At 39.7% G+C, this 22,528-nt stretch overlaps 2 protein-coding genes across 2 annotated transcripts in view; one reads left to right on the forward strand and one right to left on the reverse strand.

Annotated features, from left to right (window-relative positions):
* Nucleotides 1-13,983, reverse strand: part of shroom4 (shroom family member 4) — a 102,181-nt gene extending 88,198 nt beyond the window's left edge. Inside the window, exon 1 of the mRNA XM_059354302.1 lies at nucleotides 13,518-13,983. Within this exon, the coding sequence (XP_059210285.1) occupies nucleotides 13,518-13,640 (123 nt within the window). The 5' untranslated portion in view covers nucleotides 13,641-13,983. The remainder of the gene's footprint in view (nucleotides 1-13,517) is intronic.
* Nucleotides 13,984-18,971: 4,988 nt separating this feature from the next.
* bmp15 (bone morphogenetic protein 15) lies at nucleotides 18,972-22,242 on the forward strand. The gene is made up of 2 exons (XM_059355585.1): nucleotides 18,972-19,444; nucleotides 20,334-22,242. The coding sequence occupies exons 1-2, from the start codon at nucleotides 19,105-19,107 to the stop codon at nucleotides 21,326-21,328; spliced, it is 1,335 nt and encodes a 444-aa protein (XP_059211568.1). The 5' UTR covers nucleotides 18,972-19,104; the 3' UTR covers nucleotides 21,329-22,242.
* The last annotated feature ends 286 nt before the right edge of the window (nucleotides 22,243-22,528 follow it).

The following is a 22,528-nucleotide window of genomic DNA, read 5'->3' on the forward strand; positions in this document are numbered from 1 at the left end:
GTGTTCATAATGCATGTATGTTGACATTTTCAAACGCCAAAAAGCTGGAGCAAGCCAACAAAAGACAGAGAAAAGAAGACTTTGACGAAAGCCAACGTCAGTCTTCATCTATGTCTGATGTTTGTTCCCCACCTGTGGCTCCAGCTTCCAAACGTCTGAGATCAAGCCTAGGGCCGATCCATGACAAAACTAAATGTGTCTGGTGCTGTGCTCCAGAGTCAAAGAGCAGCAAAGTCCTCAGTTCTCATTCTGCTTGACTTGTCAGCTGCATTTGACACAGTTAACCATGGCATCCTCCTCTCTACTCTCTCTAAAATGGGCATCTCTGGCTTGGCTCTGTCCTGGTTTGATTCCTACCTCAAAGGACGCTCATTCAGTGTATCCTGGCATGGACAGTTGTCTACTTTGTCGTGCCTCACCACAGGGGTTCCCCAGGGCTCAGTGCTGGGACCCCTGCTATTCGCTATCTACACCACCTCTCTGGGTGAGGTTATCCGCTCACATGGCTTTTCCTACCACTGCTATGCAGATGACACTCAGCTCTACCTGTCATTTCCTCCTGATGACCCATCGGTCTCTGCTCGGGTCTCTGACTGCCTCTCTGACATAGCCACTTGGATGAAGGCACATCACCTCCAGCTGAACCTTTCAAAAACTGAACTGCTGGTCCTCCCTGCTAAACCCACAATACACCACAACATCAACATCAAGATTGACTCCCTGTGTCTTTCACCCACCAAGGTGGTGCGAAACTTAGGGGTGATGATTGATGACCAACTCACCTTTTCCAGTCATGTCGCCTCAGTTATCCGGTCATGCCGCTTTGCACTTTACAACATCAGAAAAATCAGACCTTACCTAACTCAACATGCCACTCAACTCCTGACACAGGCTGTTGTCATCTCAAAACTTGACTACTGTAATGCCCTCCTGACAGGCCTGCCAGCCTGCTCAGTAAAACCGCTTCAGATGATCCAGAACGCGGCGGCGCGTCTGGTCTACAACCAGCCAAAAAGGTCACATGTCACTCCGCTGCTCATTGAGCTCCACTGGCTACCTGTTGCAGCCCGCATCAAATTCAAATCTCTAATGCTGGCCTACAAAGTTGTCTCCGGTACTGCTCCTACCTACCTGAACGCCCTGATTCAGACATATGCTACCTCACGACCGCTGCGCTCTTCCAATGAACGGCGCCTGGCTCTGCCCCCCGTTGGTCCAAGGCAATCCAGACTCTTTGCACTTCTTGTTCCCCGCTGGTGGAACACACTACCAGTTCCTACCAGAGCAGGGGCGTCCCTCTCTACCTTTAAAAAACTCCTGAAGACCCAGCTCTTCAGAGAGCATCTTCTCTCCTAGACCACATGATAAGTCTACTCCTCAAATAATTGTCACTAGCACTAATAGCTCTTATTGCACTATACCTTGATTGTTTGCTTTTTACTCTTCCTGTAAGTCGCTTTGGATAAAAGCGTCTGCTAAATGACTAAATGTAAATGTAAATGCAAAGAAGCACCCAGAATCAAAATCAGAGTCTAGAGTCTAGTGAGGCAGAATGCTCTGATTCGGACTAATCTTCTTCTAAACTTTACATTTTTCCCCTCCCAGCTGTTGGCCATCTTGGGTTTTGGGGTCAGAACAATGTCTTAATGTCAAAATTATGTCAAAATCACAATCCTTATGGTCAGTTTACCACAAAAAGTATCTTCATGCATCATTCTAGGTGCTCTGGTTAAAAAATAAATTTGTGTATTAGAAATTATGATTTTTCCTCTACCAGATGGCAGCCATCTTGGATTTCAGGGCCAATATGATGTCTAAATCTCAAAATGATGTCAGAATCACAATCCTCATGGTCAATTTGCCACAAAAAGTGTATTCATACATAACTGTTGGTGCTCTGATGAAAATAATGCTTTTTAAATACTTTTTTAAGATGATGCCGGCGGCCATTCTGGATTTGGCCCTCTAGCAAAAAATGCCGACATTTTTGCGAGGGACATGGGGGCTAAATTTTTTATAAAGGGTGTATAGAAGTCAAATCAGTCGTCAAAACATATTAGCCAGAGAATGGTCACGGAATTGAGGTTTATGACCCAACTAACATCTCCACTTATCTTTAATACCTTCTCAACTTTTTCCATGACACACACATTACAAACACACACACACACACACACACACACACACACACACACACACACTGGACTAATAACAAGGTGTGTGTTTTAGGGTCAGTGTACTGATGAACCTTCACAAAGAGAGGCTGTTATTTCTGTGTGAGCAGACGTAGCCTAAAAGAAACAGCTACGAGGCTCCACAGATCACAGATAGAGACATTCCAACCACACCCCAACACACACACGCACACACGCACACACGCACGCACACACGCACACACACACACACACACACACACACAAATAGGTAGCTTGAACCCCTTTAACCCACTCATTGAAATACTTGCACATTCCAAATGTCAACCCTAGAGAATATTGGAGGATATTACATAGAGGTGGGAATCACCAGAGGCCCCACGATACGATTTTATCACGATACTTGAGTAACGATATGATATTATTGCGATTTTAAGCATTTTGCGATATGATGAGTATTGTGAAACAATATATTGCGATTTTACTGTTTAAAATTACTCAAGCTTTACTGCTGTGTATAGCTTTGATACGGCTGTGTCCGTGAAATAACGTTGCGACGGAGTCACATACCCGGGTTTGAATCCGGCCTGAGCTCCCTTTGCCGCATGTCCTCCCCTCTGTCTCCCCCTTTCTATCTATCACTTTCAATAAAGCATGAAAAATGCCCCAAAAAAAAAAATCTGAGGACTGATAACTGAAGCTGATCTTCAGCAGTCAAATATTTTGGTAATGATATCGTGAATACTTCAGTATTTTAAAGCAAACATTATCTAGCATTGGTACCAGATGGGGCCGATACTGACTCAAATAGATGGAGAGGGTATTGGTGAGAATGGGGCTGTCGTATTTAATTAATTTCCTTAATATAATTTACTATTTGCATTTCTTTAAACAATTAAGTGAATGCATATCTATGTATTTATGTGCTACATTTTGTTCAAAATTAAGAAAGCTACACTGTAAAAAAAAATCATAATTAGCTTATTTTATGCATAATTTCTTTATAAATACAAATTAAATAAAAAACTAACTAACCCTATATATCTGTAGAATAACTAGGTTTGTTTTTTACTTTAATATGACAGTAAATGGTCAGTTTTTACCTCTTTTTAAAGATTTTTTTTTTTACAATTTTCTTATTGAACTTAGTTTTACTCTAAGAAAACACAAAGTTCAGACATGCGTGGATGTGAATTAACTGTATGAATATTTTTCAGCTACTGAACTTGCAAAAACTCTATGTGTAACCCAGGGTTGGGGGTGAAAAATGTAAGAAAATAAGCCCTTTATGTTTATTATGTTGCGGAATTAATAAAAACATTAATTTTACATTCAGCAACATAAGACTGTTTGTTTTTCTGACTTTTACTAACAGCCAAAATCCTAAATATATTCTGTTTATAACGAGGAAAACCGCTAATTTTGCTTCATAATCGACTTGATATGATTAAAAAAAAGTTAATTTCCCCATCCTGTTCTTTAATATAATTTGCTGTAAACATGAATAGACTCTTTCTTTCTGGTTCTCTCATCAATATGCTCCATTGTTTACTATGCTGCTGCACAACATATGTTTTTGGTTAGTTAGGACAGTGAGCAAAGCAAGTCAGGGCAGAGGACATGGAAACACACACATACATACACACACACACACACACACACACAGTAGAGACAATAGCATCTCTATCTGATGGCATCCTCATCTACCCCCTACGGAGCAGATTGCTACTGGAGGCTACCTTTACAGGAATGTCTCACACACACAGACACACACACACACACACACACACACACACACACACACACACACACACACACACACAAACAGCTGTTTACCAACCCAAGACATTTGGTTGCATACCTTCGACCACATGTCAAAACATTCTTTTGTAAAATCCTTGGATTTCTGTTACTGTCAACAGCAGGACGGCAGAGAGAGAAAGATTATCGTCTCCATCTTTGTTGGCGAATCAAATAACCAGAGTCCTCGAATTGTTTTCAAACATACATCTGCTGGAATGCCCCCCCACACTAGGAACATGGCCTGGTTTTACAACAGAAGAAGAAGAAAACCCCTTTCAGCCACAAATAAAAAACAGAAGACTCATCCACAACATCCTCCGTGACCACATGTAGCGGTTTGAGTTTAGTTGAGGTAAACTTGTGAACCAAGCTATTTCAAAAATCCTGCAGCATGGGGGAGAATCACATATTTATGTCCACCAGGGAGGTCATGTTTGGCTCGGTTTGTTTGTTGGTTTGTTTGTTAACCCAGAAAAGGAAAAAGAAATAGGACTGATTTCATGAAACTTGGTGGAAGGGTGTAGCATGGGTCAAGAAAGAACCTGTTACATTTTGGAGTAGATCTGAATCACAGGTGGATAAAAAAATTAATTTCATTGACATTGAGAGAATTGTGGTGCATTCATGTGGTGTCAGAATAATTGGGAAAATTAGTTCCCAAGTGGTATAATTTTTGTGAACGCCCCCTGGAGTCGGAACAACAGCTCGTAAAGTTGCAGATTCTTGGTGAAGTGTAAGTTAAGTTGGCAATAAGATCTCAAACCCAAACAGAATAGACCGTTTGTCAATGACAACCATAGCGACACATGAGCGTTCGTCAAAAGCAGCTTGTGGCAAATCAGACTCTTAAAGTAGCACACACGTCAGTATACATGTACGGTTCACGGTTTCTGTGAGTTTAGGCTACAAAACCACTGACCTCGGTTTAGGGCAGAAAAATAGCTGGTAAGGGGTTATAAAAGACAGTAAATAAATGTACGTAAATGCTGGAATTGAAGTAATTTATGACGGTGACGTGAGCCACGTAAGTTACATTTACATTTAGTCATTTAGCAGACGCTTTTATCCAAAGCGACTTACAGGAAGAGTAAAAGCAAACAATCAAGGTATAGTGCAATATGAGCTATTAGTGCTAGTGACAATCAAACTTTGAGGAGTAGACTTATCATGTGGTCTAGGACAGAAGATGCTCTCTGAAGAGCTGGGTCTTCAGGAGTTTTTTTAAAGGTAGAGAGGGACGCCCCTGCTCTGGTAGGAACTGGTAGTGTGTTCCACCAGCGGGGAATAGAAGAAGTGCAAAGAGTCTGGATTGTCTTGGACCAACGGGGGGCAAAAAGTTACGTTAAAAAAAACGCAAGTTACATAAAAAACTGCAAGTTTCGTAAAAATGCAAGTTACGTAAAAACTGTTAAAAAAATGCAAGTTTCGTATAAAAAAAACCCGCAAGTTACGTAAAAAAATGCAAGTTTTGTAAAAACCGCAAGTTACGTTAAAAAAAACAGCTTACTTTGGTTATCACACGGGACACGAACCCCGTTCTCCTGGGTGAAAGTCCACTGTTTATTCGACCCATCCACCCGCCCTGAGTGTTTCATCTGCCATTTAAAACTAGACAGTCTAAAACTTCGTATTCGTATTTGCTGCCAGCACAGACACGTATATTGGTGTTTTTGGGGGGAGACCAGTCTGAAGTTGGGGACCATAAAAACCAAAACAATGAACGAAAAGAAACAGATCAAAGTCACGGGCTGGATACACACATTATAAACATATATCAACTTGCAAACACTCTGTAATTTCAAAACAACGTGATATTTTATTTATCAATGTAAGGGTCATCGACACACAAAGTCTAAAGACAAACTTCCCAACATAGAAAATGGCATTGGCGGAGGTCTGGAAATCTCAGAGTACCATTCCACGTAACAACTACATTTGAATCACAGTTGGTTCATGCTTTCTACTTTTTCAACAATAAACAATGTGAATCCAGATCCTGGCAGTCTGATAACAACTTCTCATGATCTTGAGCATTTGTTAAAAACTTGAAAATCCTGGACATTTCCTGACACCAAATTCTATCTGTGGCTTAACGTTAAGCCAATTTCAGCCCCTATATTAAAGAGATTTACTGCAAGCTGTGCACTCTTAACAACCCTCTCCATTTACCCAACATCAAAAACAAGCACCAAAGAAGTTCATAGAAAGGGTTCTTAGAATTTCCATTGGGGAAAACCACATAATCTAAAAAACACCAAAGAAATCACCCAAAACTCAAAGAATCACCCACAGATTTCTCTCTTAAAAACAAAGAAGGAAATATAAGGAGTTCAGCTCAGTCAAAGTTTTCATCACAAATAACCAAAGTTACCTCCCGTTGTGGGTCAGTAGGGTACTGTTGGTTTCAGTGGTTGGACGGCCTGGGAGATGGGCTCATTGTTGGCGAAAAAGAACTGTGTATCGGGAGGCAGCCAAGCTAGTGGTTGGTGAACACTCAGGACAGACCCAAGCCGTTTCCTCACATGAAAATTGAATGCAATATTGATTTGTATCTCTTATAATCAGCAAATAGTTAAAGGGGTCGGACAATCAAGGGTATTATTGCCGGTTTTAGATTTTAAAAAAACACTCACAATAAGTTCATGGTGGTCAATTGGTGACTTGAGCTGGCTAATGTACAGTCTTGTATTGATTTTCTGATTTATTTTAAATTGCCTCAATGTAATAATATCCGCACAGTGTGGTGCAGTCCTTCTTCCTACCCTATGCCTGGCCGATATTTCCACTTTGGTCTCCTGTTTATTGCCTGCAGTCCTTTACAGTTTATTCTCTAACTTTAAAATAATTTGGCCACAACGTAAATAACAAATCAAGTTGGATTTATTTTATTTAACTGAAAATCCATCTTCTCATTTGATGTCCATTTATAGCTCCATTTTAGGAGTTTTAAACATATTTTTAGGATTATCACGATATCGCAAATATTTCGGCCAGGATAACCGTTTTATATTGTCCAGTGCTAAGATATGGGTTGTAAAGTGCAAGATGCAGAGATTATTATTTATTTACATCTAGAACATACAGTCACTGGCCACTTTATAGCTAGAAAGCTGTACCTAATATAGTGTCAGTGTGGTCTTCTGCTTCAAGGTTGGACGTGTTGTGCATTCAGAGATGGTCTTCTGCATACCTTGGTGGTAACAAGTGGTTATTTGAGTTACTATTGCCTTTAATCATCTCCAACCAGTCTGGCCATTCACTGGATATTTTCTCTTTTTCGGACCGTTCTCTGAAAACCCCAAGAGATGGTTGTGTGTGAAAATCCCAGTAGATCAGCTGTTTGTGGAATACTCAGACCAACAACCATGCCACATTCAAAGTCAGCTCGTCTTCACCATGTCTACAAGCCTAAATGCATTGAGTTGCTGTCTTGTGATTGGCTGATTAGATATTTGCGTAAAACAAGCAGTTGAACAGTTGAACAGTTCAAAGTTTGGCGACCGGACGAATATATCGGCAATTACATGAGTAGATGTTTGTCATTTTATTGTAAATGGTAAGTGGAGTGCACTTATATAGCGCTTTTATCCAAAGCGCTTTACACTACACACTACGCTCATTCACCTATTCACACACACATTCATACTGGTGGCCGAGGCTACTATCTGTGGCTCACTGGTGCCACCTGCCACTATTGGGAATTCATTCACACACCAATGAACGCAGCATCGGGAGCAATCTGGGGTTCAGTATCTTGCTCAAGGATACTTTGACATGTAGGCTGCCATGGTCAGCCACCGAACCACCAACCCTCCGATCAGTGGGCAACCCGCTCTACCAAGTGAGCCACAGCCACAATCCCAAAACTGTTTAGGGACCCCAGTATGCAGAAATATTAAAACACAGTAGGCGAAAATAACACATTTGCAGGAGAAAAACTGCATGAGATTCGCATTTAGTTTACATTTCAATAACTTGAGTTCAAAGGTCAAAGAATCTTTTAAAAATGGCCATTTCAGTTTTTTAACCAGAGCCACAGCCGCCCCCAATGTGCCAATTTAATGGTCTTCATCCAAAGTATGAGCTGCTTGCTGAACAACAGCTATCACAAAGGCTTTAGGTGCAAGAATATTTCCCTTTCTTGGCCACAACTCCCAACTGAAACAATGGTGCGACCACAGACATTCGAAGCTTCTTTCGAAAATAAACAGACGCTTTAAATGTAACACGTACAGCCTCAAACATATATAATTTGGTTCAAAATCTCTTTTACAAAACAACATTGCAGATAAATTGTATAACTGTATAATCCTACATCTCCATAATATACATACAAAACTGAAGATAAGGACAGGCTCTGCTTCAGTCCACTCAGACAGACTCCTGTACAACAAGTAGAGTCTGATGTTCATTTAGATAGCAGACATGTCTGGTCTGCAGAGGTCTGCTGGGAAAAACACACAGTCCAGACAGTCCACTTGAGCAACTGGGATCCATCAAAACAACTGGCATCAATTCTAAATTCATAGCAATCATTTAGACGACTGACTCATCACGTTTCACTGCGAATTGAGTTTATTTCACTACGCCATCTTGGAGGTTTTAGGGTAAAAGAATGCTCTGCTGATTTTTTTTTGGGATGCCAACCTGTCCCATGGGAACACGGCCAAAAAACTGCTAAGGGGAGACACAAAAATGTCCTCAGCAGAAAACACCAGAGAGCTCAGAGTGGATCATAAAACCACTATGAAAGTGAGCTGACAGCTCAACAGCAGCTGTTCAGTCAAACACAACAATGGATGGAACTCACCGCTTAGTCATCACAACCACATTTGAAACAAAAGACATAAGAAACGTCACTTTTAGATGATAAATTACCCTGAAACATGGCTGGATGCCTGTTAGTCTGTAAACATGCACTTGAATTACCACGCAACCACAAGAACCTTAACATGCATTGTCACCAAAGCATGTTAAAGCCTCGACTTACTGATAACTTGGCCGATACGCTGACTCACCCAATGGCTGACTGAAAGCTAATGGCTAACTTGTTAAGCAGATAAAACCTTAAACCCACCGTGTCATCACGTAGTCGATCGCTGGCTGCAAGGACGACGAGTATTCATGTCGGATAATTATGTGTATGAGCATCGCACATGTGCATATGAACACACCCATCCACACACACTCACCCCATAGTGGTAATTTGTTATGCTCCTGGAGGAATGTTGACCAAATGGCTTATATCCCTCTGCTGTCTCAGACTCAGGGAAGCCTCCCTTCCCCCTCCAGCAGCCAACACACACACACACACACACACACACACACACACACCCCAAAACATGAACATCCTGAAAGGGCAACTGGCACATTTTTATGCACTCAACATCTCATGCACATGTTTCAAAACTGCCTCAACAACTTACTTTTTCAAGGTGACTGGCACAAAAAAAAATCACTTTAACCATCTTTAGATACTTAGCCTAATTCAGTTAGAAGTATATGATACATGGCTTCAAGTTATTTGACCAACTGTTTATAGAATGGAGGTACTCGGGGCACTTTTGATGGGGATAAGATCCCAGAGCAGACCAAGAATCCGTTGGAGGGATTATATATTCAATCTGGCCTTAAAATGCCAAGGATTCCACATGGAAGAAGAAGTACAAGTAGTAGGCCAGGAGGATGGGAACCTGGCTATTTGGCCACAGTGGCAGAAAATTGATGGACATATGAAACATTTTAAGACAATCGAGCAATCCTTGAAATAGTTGTTTGGGCCGGTTTTCTGTCCACGAGCTGATGATGCAAGCCTGAAGTAAGAAATAAGCCAGAAATGTCCAAATAAGTTAGACCGGACATTAACCAAACTTTAGTCTGTTTAATGTCCAACTGAGCCCATGTGTGAATAGAGCAGGTCATTGTCCGGAGAATTCACAGTAAGCAAGCGGGTTGTTAATTATGTGTCTATTATGTAAATCGTGTGAAACCAGGAGAATAAAAAAAGCAGAGGAGGAAGACTCATTTACACAAAGACGGCAACGAAAAGAACTGACTCCAGAGACAAGGAAATTTGGGGACTTGTCTCTGTAAGGGTCAATGCAGGACCCCAGGAAGACTAGCGAACTGCCATGGCATAAGCTAATGGGGATCCTTTAATAAAACAAAACAAAACAAAACAAAACCATCAAACAAATTCAAGGAACGACAAGATACTTGGTGTCTGCCTCCTGCAAAGGGATGGCAAAAATCACGATACCACTTTTTTCCATTCAGATACCGATATGGCAACCTTAAAGGCCCCCACACACCGCCCTGACGGGACCCGACGGGACCCGACGCCAACAAGCTCTTGTCCAACGATTCTGTCGCCTCTCGTCGGACACAGTCAGGTGAAAAAAAGCAGTGAAACACTCCGCCACGACGACTGCCGACGACACAGCAGCCTGTACGTTCTCTGCTTGTGCAAGATGCAATAAGTCTCCCTAGCAACGGGTGGCGCTAGTCTATGACTGTAATCCAAAACATGAAAACAGGAAACGACGTAACGGAGAAACCATAGAAGTAACCATGGAGATTAAAAACAAAGCGCACACAGCATTAAGCTTGTTATTAGTTTTGAGAAGACATTTTGGAAAACAAAGCTTCACAAAACACAAAATGACAAAAAGACACAAAATGACCAAAAAAGACACAAAATTACAAAAAAAAAAGACACAGATTTACCAAAAAAGACACAGATTACCAAAAGAAACAAAATTATAAAAAAGACACAAAATTATTTTAAAAAAGGCACAAAATTATCAAAAAAAAAGTAATTAAAGGGACCTTCCACACACAACATGGTAAAGTGCCATTCATATAAAACTCACATTAAACTTTCATATCAAGGTGGGGGCCACAAAATATCATCACGAGGGCCACAATTGGCCCGCGGGCCGCGAGTTTGACACCCATGCATTATACACTCATGTATAACACACATATATATACACACACCTCAACTTTACCTTCAATCTGTGCTCCTGTCTTTCCCCCTTTTACTTCAAGGACCTAACACTTAATCATTAAACCGTTTTGTGCACCACATTTTCCTGCCTGAGCTGCTTTATTGTGTGTGTTTTAACTAGCCACTGGACACAAAACAGTCATAGAGCACAGTTTGATTTTTATCTCCTTTAGCAGTCCCAGTCACATTTTCCCAGGGGCTGTGTTACTCTGTGTGTGTGTGTGTGTGTGTGTGTGTGTGTGTGTTTCCAGATGACTGAGCCAGGCTTTTCCATTCCCTGCTGTGGTGAATATAGAAGTCCACCGGCCAACATTTACACCACCGCCACCGCCGCTGAGAGTTTTCAGGGCGAGAGACAGCGAAGGAAAGACTGAGAGCGAGAGCAGAGGTTGAATGTCAGTCGGCCTACTTATGCACTGGACTGAGCTGAACACACACAAACGGACCACCCCCAGCAGAACACACACCAATAATTACTTGCAGTAATTCAAAGACACCCTCCTTATTTCCAGCAGCTCACCGCCCATGGCGTGGAACCGTGAGAAGAGGACGGGCGGAAACGTCAGCCCCCGCCACTTTATCGCACAAGACAAGGTCAAAAAATTAAAAAAAAGTAAGCATGCACTAAATCTCCTATGAAGCCCTTAACCCTTTATCAGGCAACTTTATTTGGTAACTTCAGGTAATATTTCGAGAAAAAAAGTTGCAAATTTACTAGATTAAAGTGGCAAATCTACAAGAAAAAAAGTCGCAGATTTAAGAGATTTAAAGTGGCAAATCTGTGCGAAAAAAGTCGCAGATTTACGAGAAAAAAGTGGGGAAAAGCAATTTTTTCTCCCAGATTCACTACTTTAACTCTTAATAGGGTACTCATTGAAATACTTGCAAATTTCAAATTTCAACGCTAGAGAATATTGGAGGATATTTCATACAGCCAGAATGTGTAAAAAAAAAAAAAAACACACGAAAATAATATTTTCAGAAAAAAGTTGATACGATTAAAGTGGCAAATCTATGAGGAAAAAAATGTGCAGATTTATGAGATTTAAAGTGGTGAATCTGGGAGAAAAAAGTTACTTTTTCCCACTTTTTTCTCGTAAATTTGCAACTTTTTTTCTCGAAATATTACCTGAAGTTACCAAATATAGTTCTTTGCCTGATAAAGGGTTAATAGGGCACTCATTGAAATACTTGCAAATTCCAAATTTCAACCCTAGACCTTCAACCCCAAAACCTCCCCAAAAAACACCTCATATTAACCTCTTAGGGCTCTGCAGAAACACCACGCTACAAGTCATTTTGCACGTCTACAAACGCCCACATTTTTGGGTTTCTTTTTTGCAAAACAATCTGATATCAGTGCAAGCTCTTGGAAAAAAAAGAGTCAAAGAACTGTAAATGATGTGACTAAAAAAGCCTTAAGCAATCCTAAGAATCTCTCATGAGAGAATCACAATCTTTCTTTTCATGGATTCCCACATGCACCCCACTGGAGTGCACATTTCTGCCCGGAACTCAGACATCTGAAGTGGTTTTAGTCGTCTGTCAGCACCCCGGCTTTTTTACCTTCCAGTGAATGAAGTGACAGGAAGATGAACAGAGCCTCATTTTGCCAGGGTTCCCCTTGGGAAACCCCTTTTAGCACCCCTTTGACCTCCATGTTTGAGAACACAACCTCTGCATTAGGGACTTTTTTTGTGACAGCTGACAAACATCAACTTGCTCGGATATTTCCTGGAGATGAGGACAATAACTTTTTATTCTCTGCAGAAGAAAAGAAGTAGGAGGAGGATGAAGAGGAAGAGGAAGAGAAGTCTAGCAATGCACAAGTCAAAAAAGAGGGTGCAGGAAAAGCAGATACTTTTTGCACCGGGTTGAAAAGTTTAAACCAAAGGCTTCAGCAGCCAAGCAGACTGAGAAAGCACATATGAATAAGAGAACAGTCACACTAGCATGCAAAACAAACCACAATTGCTGTTTTTGGTGGAGCTGGAATGTTGCAACAACCATATCTTTACGAAATAAAATTCCTGCAGTCAATTTAAGTGAAAAAATATGCAAATATGAAACCAAAAGTGTAAATACAGCCGGAAATATACTGCAATAAACTGCACCATCACCTTGTTCATACAGCGCACATATTGTTGAACATAATGTATCACCTTCATTTGCACTAGTGTGTGTGTATATATATATATATATATATATATATGTATACTTGCACTACTGTGCAGTTAGACCTGCATTTTTTGTACAATCCATACTTGTATATACTGCATTTTTTTATATAAATAATTCCTGTATATATTGCACTATGATTCACTTAATTACTGCTTAAGCACTTTTGGTTAGATGCTATATGCATTTTGTTGCTTTGTACGTGTGACATGTGCAATGACAATATAGTTTAATCTAATCCAATCTAAAAATATCAAGAAAATATGGTGAAAAATGTAACACAGTGCAGTGTTGACTCACTGTGGACAGCTTTAAGCAATGTTAGGTGATGAAATTGATATGTTAATACATGTCAATGTTTATGGTTAACTTACTTTAGTGATGATGAGCGGCTCGCCGTGCTCGAGCCCTCCTTTCAGCGTGAACCCCCAAGGCGCGCCCCCGCTCAACTGGACCTGAATGTGGTGGAAAGAGACGAGCTGCTCAACCGTTTCCATTCTTCCGTGTATCCGTTTGTTTTCTTCTCCCCCTCCGGTCTCTGTGTCTCTTTCTCTCGGCTTGAATCGTTGCTAGCTCAGCGGCGCCGGTAGCGGTCCCTCGGCTTCTCCATCACCGCTCAAACAACAACAACGAATGGATGGATGGATGGATGGAAGGACGGAGTGAGTGGAAGAGAGGGGGAGGGAGAAAAGTTTCAACTAGCGTCAAGTTTGATAAAGTTATTCCCGGTGTGTCGGTTGCAACATCCGGTCAACGTGTTAAAAGATGACAAAAAGTAGAAGTTGGCGTATTTTACACCTCTAATTTCACTCGGAACGTTATCACACGGATTCTACGGATTATTTAACTTTGTACTTTGGCTTAATCATCCGCTTATTCCCCCCGAAAAGAACAAGTTGACGCTTTTATTTTGGCGTCTAAGTTAAATACGTCCGGTTATTTTTGCTAGCTCGACGGAAAAACTTTGGGAAAACTTTGGGAATGGGGTAGACGGCCCCGCCCACAATTCGAACGGCGGTGCGTGATTGACAAAAATGTCCACCAATAGCAGAGAGGCTCTAACTTAATGTGGCCAATTAGAAGCAAGAAGTGGGAGGGGCTACACTCGCAACAACCGCTGTATTGTAATAACATCAGGCAGGCTCACGGCGGCAACTTCAACCAAATAACAGTAACAGAAGTGAGTGTTTAGCCCCTCATTTGAAACATGAAACCCGCCACTTTGCCACCGACCCCTGCAAAAACTATCATCAGTTCATTTGATGACATAATGCCGAATTTATGCTTAAAGTAGAAACATAATTTTAGTACCCTAACAATAAACAATAATCTTTAGAAGGCTTATCACAACAAAAATACAAATCCAACAGAAATAAGGTAGAGTTTTGGCATAAAAGAAAGTAAAGAGAAACAATTACTCAATAATTACATTAACTCTGAATATAAGTACATTTTGCTACAAAAATAGGTATTTGTATGTTCCCTTGCTACTTTAACTTACATAACAGATCCAAATACTCAAACCTGGATTCAAACTAAACTTCCACACATGATCTAACATCCTTCTGCACACATGAACCTGGTCTGTGATAAAAAATAAAAATAAAAATCCCTCATTTTTCATGTGAAAGCAAATACTGTCAAAGGCTTCATTCATCCGGACTGAAGCCCTGCAGACCTGCAGCTTGAAGAACTCCAGCACTAGTCCTGCAGGCCAACAATAACATCTGCTATCACGTCCCACACATTTCTCAACCCTTACCAGCCATACCATGTTTGACCACCATATTAAGACACATTTAGCAAGCAGTTCCTCTCAAAAATAAGACAAACTTGCTCGCTAATCATCTTGTTTTTTTCCCCTCTAAGCCATGGGTCTCCAACTTGCGGCCCTCAGGCCAACTGGGCCCTCGTGACGATATTTTGTGGCCCCCACCTTGATATGTTTGTGTCTTTCTTTTTGGTGGTAATTTTGTGTCTTTTTTTTTTTAATTTTGTCTTTTTTTGAAATGTTGTGTCTTTTTTGGGTCATTTTGTGTCTTTTTTAAGTAATTTAGTGTTTTTTCATTCATTTTGTCTTTTTGGGTCATTTTGTCTTTTTTGGGTCATTTTGTGTCTTTTTTAGTAATTTTGTGTCTTTTTTAGTAATTGTGTGTCTTTTTTAAGTAATTTAGTGTTTTTTCATTCATTTTGTCTTTTTGGGTCATTTTGTCTTTTTTGGGTCATTTTGTGTCTTTTTTAGTAATTGTGTGTCTTTTTTAAGTAATTTAGTGTTTTTTCATTCATTTTGTCTTTTTGGGTCATTTTGTCTTTTTTGGGTCATTTTGTGTCTTTTTTAGTAATTGTGTGTCTTTTTTAAGTAATTTAGTGTTTTTTCATTCATTTTGTCTTTTTGGGTCATTTTGTGTCTTTTTTAGTAATTGTGTGTCTTTTTTAAATAGTTTAGTGTTTTTTCAGTCATTTTGGTTTTTGGGTCATTTTGTGTTTTTTTTTTTTTAAATTGTGTCTTTTTTGGTCATTTTGATACTGCCTCCAGCGGCCCCCAGGTGATTTGAGTTTGAGACCCCTGGTCTAAGCTTTACTTCACCCCTAATGGAGCAGATAGTACATGACAATCGGGTTGTGGTGGAAGAAGTACAAAGTAAAAGTAGAAATACTCTGTTACAAGTAAAAGTGCTGCATTGCAAATGTTATTGAAGTAAAAGTGTTAGGATCAAAATAAACTAAAAGTATTGATTGATTCTGCTGAGACGAATGGTCACGTGACAAATATTCACCAAAGATCTGTTTACACAGAGCTGAGAGGAGAGGACAGGAGAGGTTGTAAAAATGCAAATAGGTCAATATGTATTGCATGAGACCCTTTTTTGTTGTTGTAGTTTTTTTTACAAACTTTATGCCACTTGTGGGCAATTGGAAAAGTGTTGTAAATATAGATTTTTTATTTCATTTTATTTATTTATTTTAATTATCAGATACATTTATTTGCGTTTTATTGTTTTTTTGTTTGTTTTTTAATCATTTATGTCATTATAACTGTGTTATTCTGCACAAAAGAGCAAAAAAATGCCCTGAACCTGCTTGGGGTTCAGGGCATTTTTCCTTTTTTGGTAAATTTCTTTATGTAATTAAACTTCTTTCTGCCTCAGAAGCCCTTATGGCCATTTACTGCAATTCCATTGTAGGTTTCCCACACTCTCCCTGCAGACTGAAATGATCGGGATTGGAGATAATCACTGTTGTGGAATGTCACCACGCTGCAGTGGCACTTAACTTAACGCGTGCATGTGCGTGTGTGTGTGTGTGCATGCGTGCGTGTGTGTGTGTGTGGCTATCGTTTTGTGTTTCAAAGAAGGGAAGATGAAGAGAATCAAAGATGTGAACATGCCCAGACATCTCACTCCTCCTCCAGACCACGAGGAGTTTGTTTTGGTCAGATCAGACAACTTTTCAAACCGTTTTCTTTCTTCCTGTAATATTTGGTTTGGTGGTGGTGAGTGCACGCTTTCAAGTGAGATCAAGTTTGTTTTTTTTCCAGCTTGTGTTTCTGTCATTTCTCCTGCAGGAGCAGCATGTAATCCGTTCAGCTCCTCCTCGCTGAGAACAACTCGTTTAGCAGAAGATCCCAAAGCTCTCAGGCTTCAACTCATACAAGAACCAACAAACAATATATCAACAAAAAAGGAAAACAAAAGCACTCAGAGGCTGCAAATATAGTCTGGGAGGAGTCTGGAGACAAAAATACAACCACAAGGCAAAATCTTTTTACCAAAGACCAAGAGAGGAAGTAACAAAGAAGAAGGACTCAGATCCTTCCTTTCCTTTAATAATTATTTCGATGACATACAAGAACGAACAAACAATATATCATAAAAAGGAAAACAGAAGAACAGTTCTCCGATTTTCTCAATTGCATGTAAACTGGGACAAGGACAGAAGTCCTAAAAGACGGCAATATCAATTTTTATGCATAGCTCGATTAAACTGTGCATGTAATGCAATGCACTGATTGTTTGTAATTTCGGTCTACCACCTGATGGCGCCAAAGTGAAGCATTTTCTTACACATTTATGATCCTGTGCAACCTGCGAAAGTAAAATAAATAAATTCTAAGATAACTGCATTCTTTCCAGGAATTCAGATCTTGTTAACTTGTGTTGTTTTGTTAGGCAAAATGTGGATAATTAAAAAAAGAACAGATCCCCCAAAAATTGAAGAAGTTGGTTCAAAACTTGTGAAAACAAACATATTAGGAAGTGTTAATTTTGAGTATACATTCCAATAACACCTTTCCTTTTAGAATAAATATTGTATTAATCATCTTCTGTTTTATACTTTACTGTTTGTTTTAACTCTGAATTGTATTTTTATTTAAGTTTTGTTCATATTATTTATTAATTTCTAATTCGATTTTAATATCACTATTGCTATTTCTCCTTTATTTATATGCTTTTATTATTTTATTTATCCGTATGTCCATTTTTTCTATTTATCTATTTCTTTTATGTTTATTATTATTATTTATTTGAATGTATCCTTTACTTTTATTTTTTACTGTAGATTCTATCTTATTAATTTTTTCTTTCTTAATTTTATTTTTTCTATATATTTCCAATTAATTCATTCCTACATAGATTTTTTAAAATTACTATTGCTATTTCTTTTAATGTATCTTCTATCTTTAAATTTTTGTTGACATTTATTTTTAATTTATTCTTTAATATAAATTCTATTTTATCTTTTAAAAAAGGTTTACATATTTTTATTTATCTGCATTTATTTTTTTTTCTTTTTAATCTATATATGGTTATTGTCGTTATTGTTTATTTTTAATTTAGTAATTCTACTTAAAGTATGTGAATTTACATAAAATAATCGGTGGGGGAAAAAGAATCACAAAAAGCACCTTTACGCACCTTGACGCATTGTTGTTATTGTTCATTTTTAATTAAGTAATTTTACTAAAAAATATAATTTCTAGTTGGATTTGATTTTATATTGCTATTGCCATTTTCATTTTCCTTTTATTTCAGTTTTATATATTTATCTGAAGTTCTATTATTTCTTTTTTTTGTCTCATTTTTATTTGATATTTATTTAAAATGCTTTACATATTTTAATGAATTGATTTCTATTTAGGTTTTACATCACTATTGCTATTTCTCATTTAAATTTATTTATATGTACTCTCTTTTTATCTTTCTTTTTCTTTGGTCTATTATTATTATTATTATTATTATTATTATTATTATCATTAATTAATATAATATTAATATTAATTTATTTTCTGTATTTTCTGTATTTTCTTTTTATCTTTTTATTTTGTCCATCATTATTGTTATTATTCTATCCTTAAATGTAAATCAGATTTTATTCAAACATTTTTTGCATATCTCATTTTTATTTGATATTTATTTAAAATTCCTTTACACATTTTAATGAATTAATTTATATTTAGGTTTTACATCACTATTCCTATGTCTCTTTTATTTAATTTTGATTTATTTATCTGTACGTTGTTTTTATTTTGCCTATTATTGTTGTTATTATTATTACATATTTGTATTCATTCATTTCTATTTAGCTTTGATTTTATATCATTTTTATTCATCTGCATTTCTTTTTTTTTTGGTCTTTTTAATCTATATATGATTATTGTTGTCATTGTTTATTTTTAATTTAGTAATTCCACTTAAAAAGTATGTGAATTTACATAAAATAATCAGTGAAAAAAAAAAAAGAATCACAACAGCCACCTTTACGTACCTTTACGCACGGGTCACGTGGCCTCCTCGCGCTCCCATTCCGAGGGGTTAATTGGGGTCACAGCCTTCCGGAAGTTGATTGTCCAAAATGTTCAGTGATCAGGTATGAATCCCGCCCTCGGCCGTGCAGAGGAGGGTTGGCGACTCTAGCCTCGTTGGTGGAGCTCGCTAGCACCAGAGGTTTTAAACCAAAAACATGAAGGCGACCCGCGCCGCGCACAGTTTGCTGCGGGTCTGCGTCCTGTACTGCTTCGTGCTGCTCCTGGGCTCCGGCTGCTCCGGGCTCGTGGCCTCCCATCACCGCGCCTTGAAGCGCAGCAGGCGGAGTCACCACGGCGCAAAGCACAAAGGCGCGCACCACCGGCCGCTGACGGACGAGCAGAAAGCGGACCAGAGCCTGCAGTTCATGCTCAGCCTGTACCGGAGCGCTGCAGAACCGGACGGCAGGCCCAAACAGCACCGGAAGTTCGGCTCCAACACGGTGCGTCTGCTGAGACCGTCCGCGTCGTCGGTGCACTACCTGCCGGCGTCAAGAGGTAAGAGGGACTCATTTAACTTCAGGTAACTAAACTAACTTAACCCTCTATTGTACGTATTATGACCCCAGTTGGTAAAAAATGTTTTGGGTGTTTTTTTTGTCTTAAAATAGACCAAGTAAACATAATCAAGAGATATTTTCAAAAAATATTATTTTTTAGTAGTTTTTACACCGTACGATAGTGGAAAGTAATAAAAACGAGAGTTTTGTTTAAAATTGTATATATTATTTATTTAAAAACTCATGTTATTGTCTGAACAATCCCCAGTAGCCTGAATGCATGCATGAGATGCTTAATAAATAATAATAAATAAAAATAATTCATGATATACATTTATGTCCTATTTAATTATAATTAGTTTAATTGAATAATTATATTCATCAGCTCTTTCAACTTCCATTTAGTTAATCACACATTAATCATCGATTATTTATTACTTATTTATGTATACATTTATTTATACATTTTAACTGGGTATCTTTACTAAGAAACATCTAAATATATGACATCACTATATTTTTATTGAGGCATTATTGTGATGTTCCTTTTTTCCTGTGGAAGTGGTTTTACTGGCCGGTCTGGAACCAGTCTGAACCGGGGACCTTTCCCCCGCTCATCTATGATGTTTGATATTATCGCAAACCCAAGACTAGGAAAAGACTGATATGAAACAGAGCAGATTACTACCTTAAACTTACTACCTAAACATTAAAACTCCTAGATTTACTAAAGACTTTCACTTTTTAGTCTGGGACTGTAAAAAATCTTTTGTTGTAAGCCCAGCATGAGTATTTCTGTTTTATGCAACATGTCAGAGAGAAATATTGCATTTTATTCCATTATGTTTGGAAAAAAGTCTAATTCCTTCTCCTCTTCTCTCCTTCAGACCACCACTACAGCTTCACCGTCCAGTACAACCTGGACACTCTTCCCTCGGAGCAGCTGATCCGAGCCTCCTTCATCCACCTCCGCTCTTCGTCGCCTCCGTCGGGCGCCACCCAGAGCGTCCCGCCGCCCCGCTGCCGGGCTCAGATCACCTCGCTGGGCTCAGAGAGCCTGGTCACCCTGGAGCCCCACCAGCAGTGGACGGAGACGGACATCACCGCACACGTCCAGCAGGGGAAGAACCGGGGCCCGGGGGGACACTTGACCCTCACCGCCCAGTACTGGTGCACCGAGCCCGGGCACGCCGACGAGGATGGCAGCCTCCCGCGGCGGCGGCAGTGGTGGTGGTCCCGTCTCGGAGAGAGTAAAAGCCAAAGAGGCGAGTCTCATGTGGAAGTGCCGTCTCTTCTTTTATACCTGGAGGAGGACCAGGAGGTGAAGGAGTGGATGGGGGACCTGCTCGGGGCCGACGGCGAGGACGTGATGTGGCGGATCGGGCGGTGGCGTCCCTCGGTCCACCGCCGCCGCCGCTCCAAAGACGTTTCATCATCATCAGACGCTAAAGATTCATCTCTGGAGGTGTTAAAAAACGCCCCGACGTCCTCCTCGTCGTTCTCCACCTCCCCGTCCTCCTCCATCATCTCCGACATCCCCGACTACAAACGCAAAACCGGCTCGCCAAAAAACCGCTGCAAGCTCCACTCGTTCCGCCTCTCCTTCGACGAGCTCGGCTGGGGTCACTACTTCATCGCCCCGCCCGTCTACAACCCGCGCTTCTGCCAGGGGAACTGCCCCCGCGTGCTGCCCTACGGCCTCCACTCGCCCAACCACGCCATCATCCAGACGGTCATCAACGACCTCGGCGTCGGGGACATCCCGCCGCTGTCCTGCGTGCCCTACAAGTACATGCCCATGAGCGTGCTGGTGGTGCACATGAAGAAGGTGGAGTACCGGGAGCTGGAGGACATGGTGGCCGAGTCGTGCACGTGTCGCTAATAGGGTTGTCACCATAGTAACATGTTCAACTCGATACCGATACTCAGGAAAATATTCGATACTCGATACCATTTTTGAGTCTCGATACCCTTTTAACTTAAATGAGTATCGTATCCGGATACAACGTTTTAGTATCGATACTTTTTTGGGTATCGATACTTTTGACAACCTTAGTCGCTAAGGACTTGAATAATATGCTCAGAGACTTAAAAAAAAAAAAGAAGGGCGGGGCAGATTTGAGGGGTCATTTGTTTGATCTAGAGCAGGGGGCGGCAACCTGCGGCAACCAGAGCCACATTCACAAAAACAGTATATACAAAATGAGACATTTATTTTTTTACATTTTCATTTTCAGTTAGTTTAGACCCAAAGCAAAAAAAACATTTCATTCAACAAAAATATGCACCATAGCTTACAAAAGTCTACAACTCAGCGCCTTAACCTCTAAATTTTGCCAACTTCAAGTCCAGTTTTGAGTTTCTCTAGCTCGGCTAGTTTTTGATTCCAAATCTCCAGAGATATTTCTGACAAAATCAAATGAATAAATGTTCATTATGACCTATTGGTAATGATGGTTGGCTGATTTTTAGCTAGCAGGCTGGTTTATCTTCACGGTAAGGCTCATAATTATAAGGTTTGTGGCTCCATTACGATATTGTTTCTCTTTTTTTGTGGCTCTTTTGTTGGTAAAGGTTGCCGACCCCTGATCTAAAGCTTGGCGGCTGGTTTCAGATCCTCACCGTCCCTGTTAAAGCACTTTAAAGAAGGCAGCTGCTGAATGAAAGTCTGGCCTTTGAAGAACTATGAGTGGATGTGTCTATTTACTGATTTATTTTTCTTTCTTTCCTTTTCTGAATACTTGTTTTGTGAGCTGTTTAAAAGCACTTAAGCTGATTTGTGAATGTGCTGTTTGCTACGTCCGAAGTCAACAATGTGTTTTTCCTCTTGAGATTAAATGGAGCTGCTACATTTAGAGGCATTTTAAGCCATTTCAGGGTCGAATGACGCGTTGCTGTGTTTGTAGCAAAGCGTATTGTAGTTGTAGCCACCTAAAAAAATCTATCAGTTTAAGTGCTATAATGCTATATTAAGAATATTTTTACCACATCTTTTCTGACGGGGAACTAAATCCATTCTGTGCTCTTGTTCAGGACTCCATTGACAAAATTGTATGTCTTTTAGCCACTTTAAAAAAAAAAG

The sequence above is a fragment of the Centropristis striata genome, chromosome 17 (genome assembly GCF_030273125.1).
Source record: "Centropristis striata isolate RG_2023a ecotype Rhode Island chromosome 17, C.striata_1.0, whole genome shotgun sequence".
Taxonomy (NCBI): Eukaryota; Metazoa; Chordata; class Actinopteri; order Perciformes; family Serranidae; genus Centropristis; species Centropristis striata.

What these genes read in the sequence shown, in the direction of transcription:
- bmp15 (XM_059355585.1), top strand. Translation starts at nt 19,105, where the DNA reads ATGAAGGCGACCCGCGCCGCGCACAGTTTGCTGCGGGTCTGCGTCCTG. An exon ending in CTACCTGCCGGCGTCAAGAG is followed by an intron (nt 19,445 to 20,333) that starts GTAAGAGGGACT and finishes TCTCTCCTTCAG; the next exon opens with ACCACCACTACAGCTTCACC.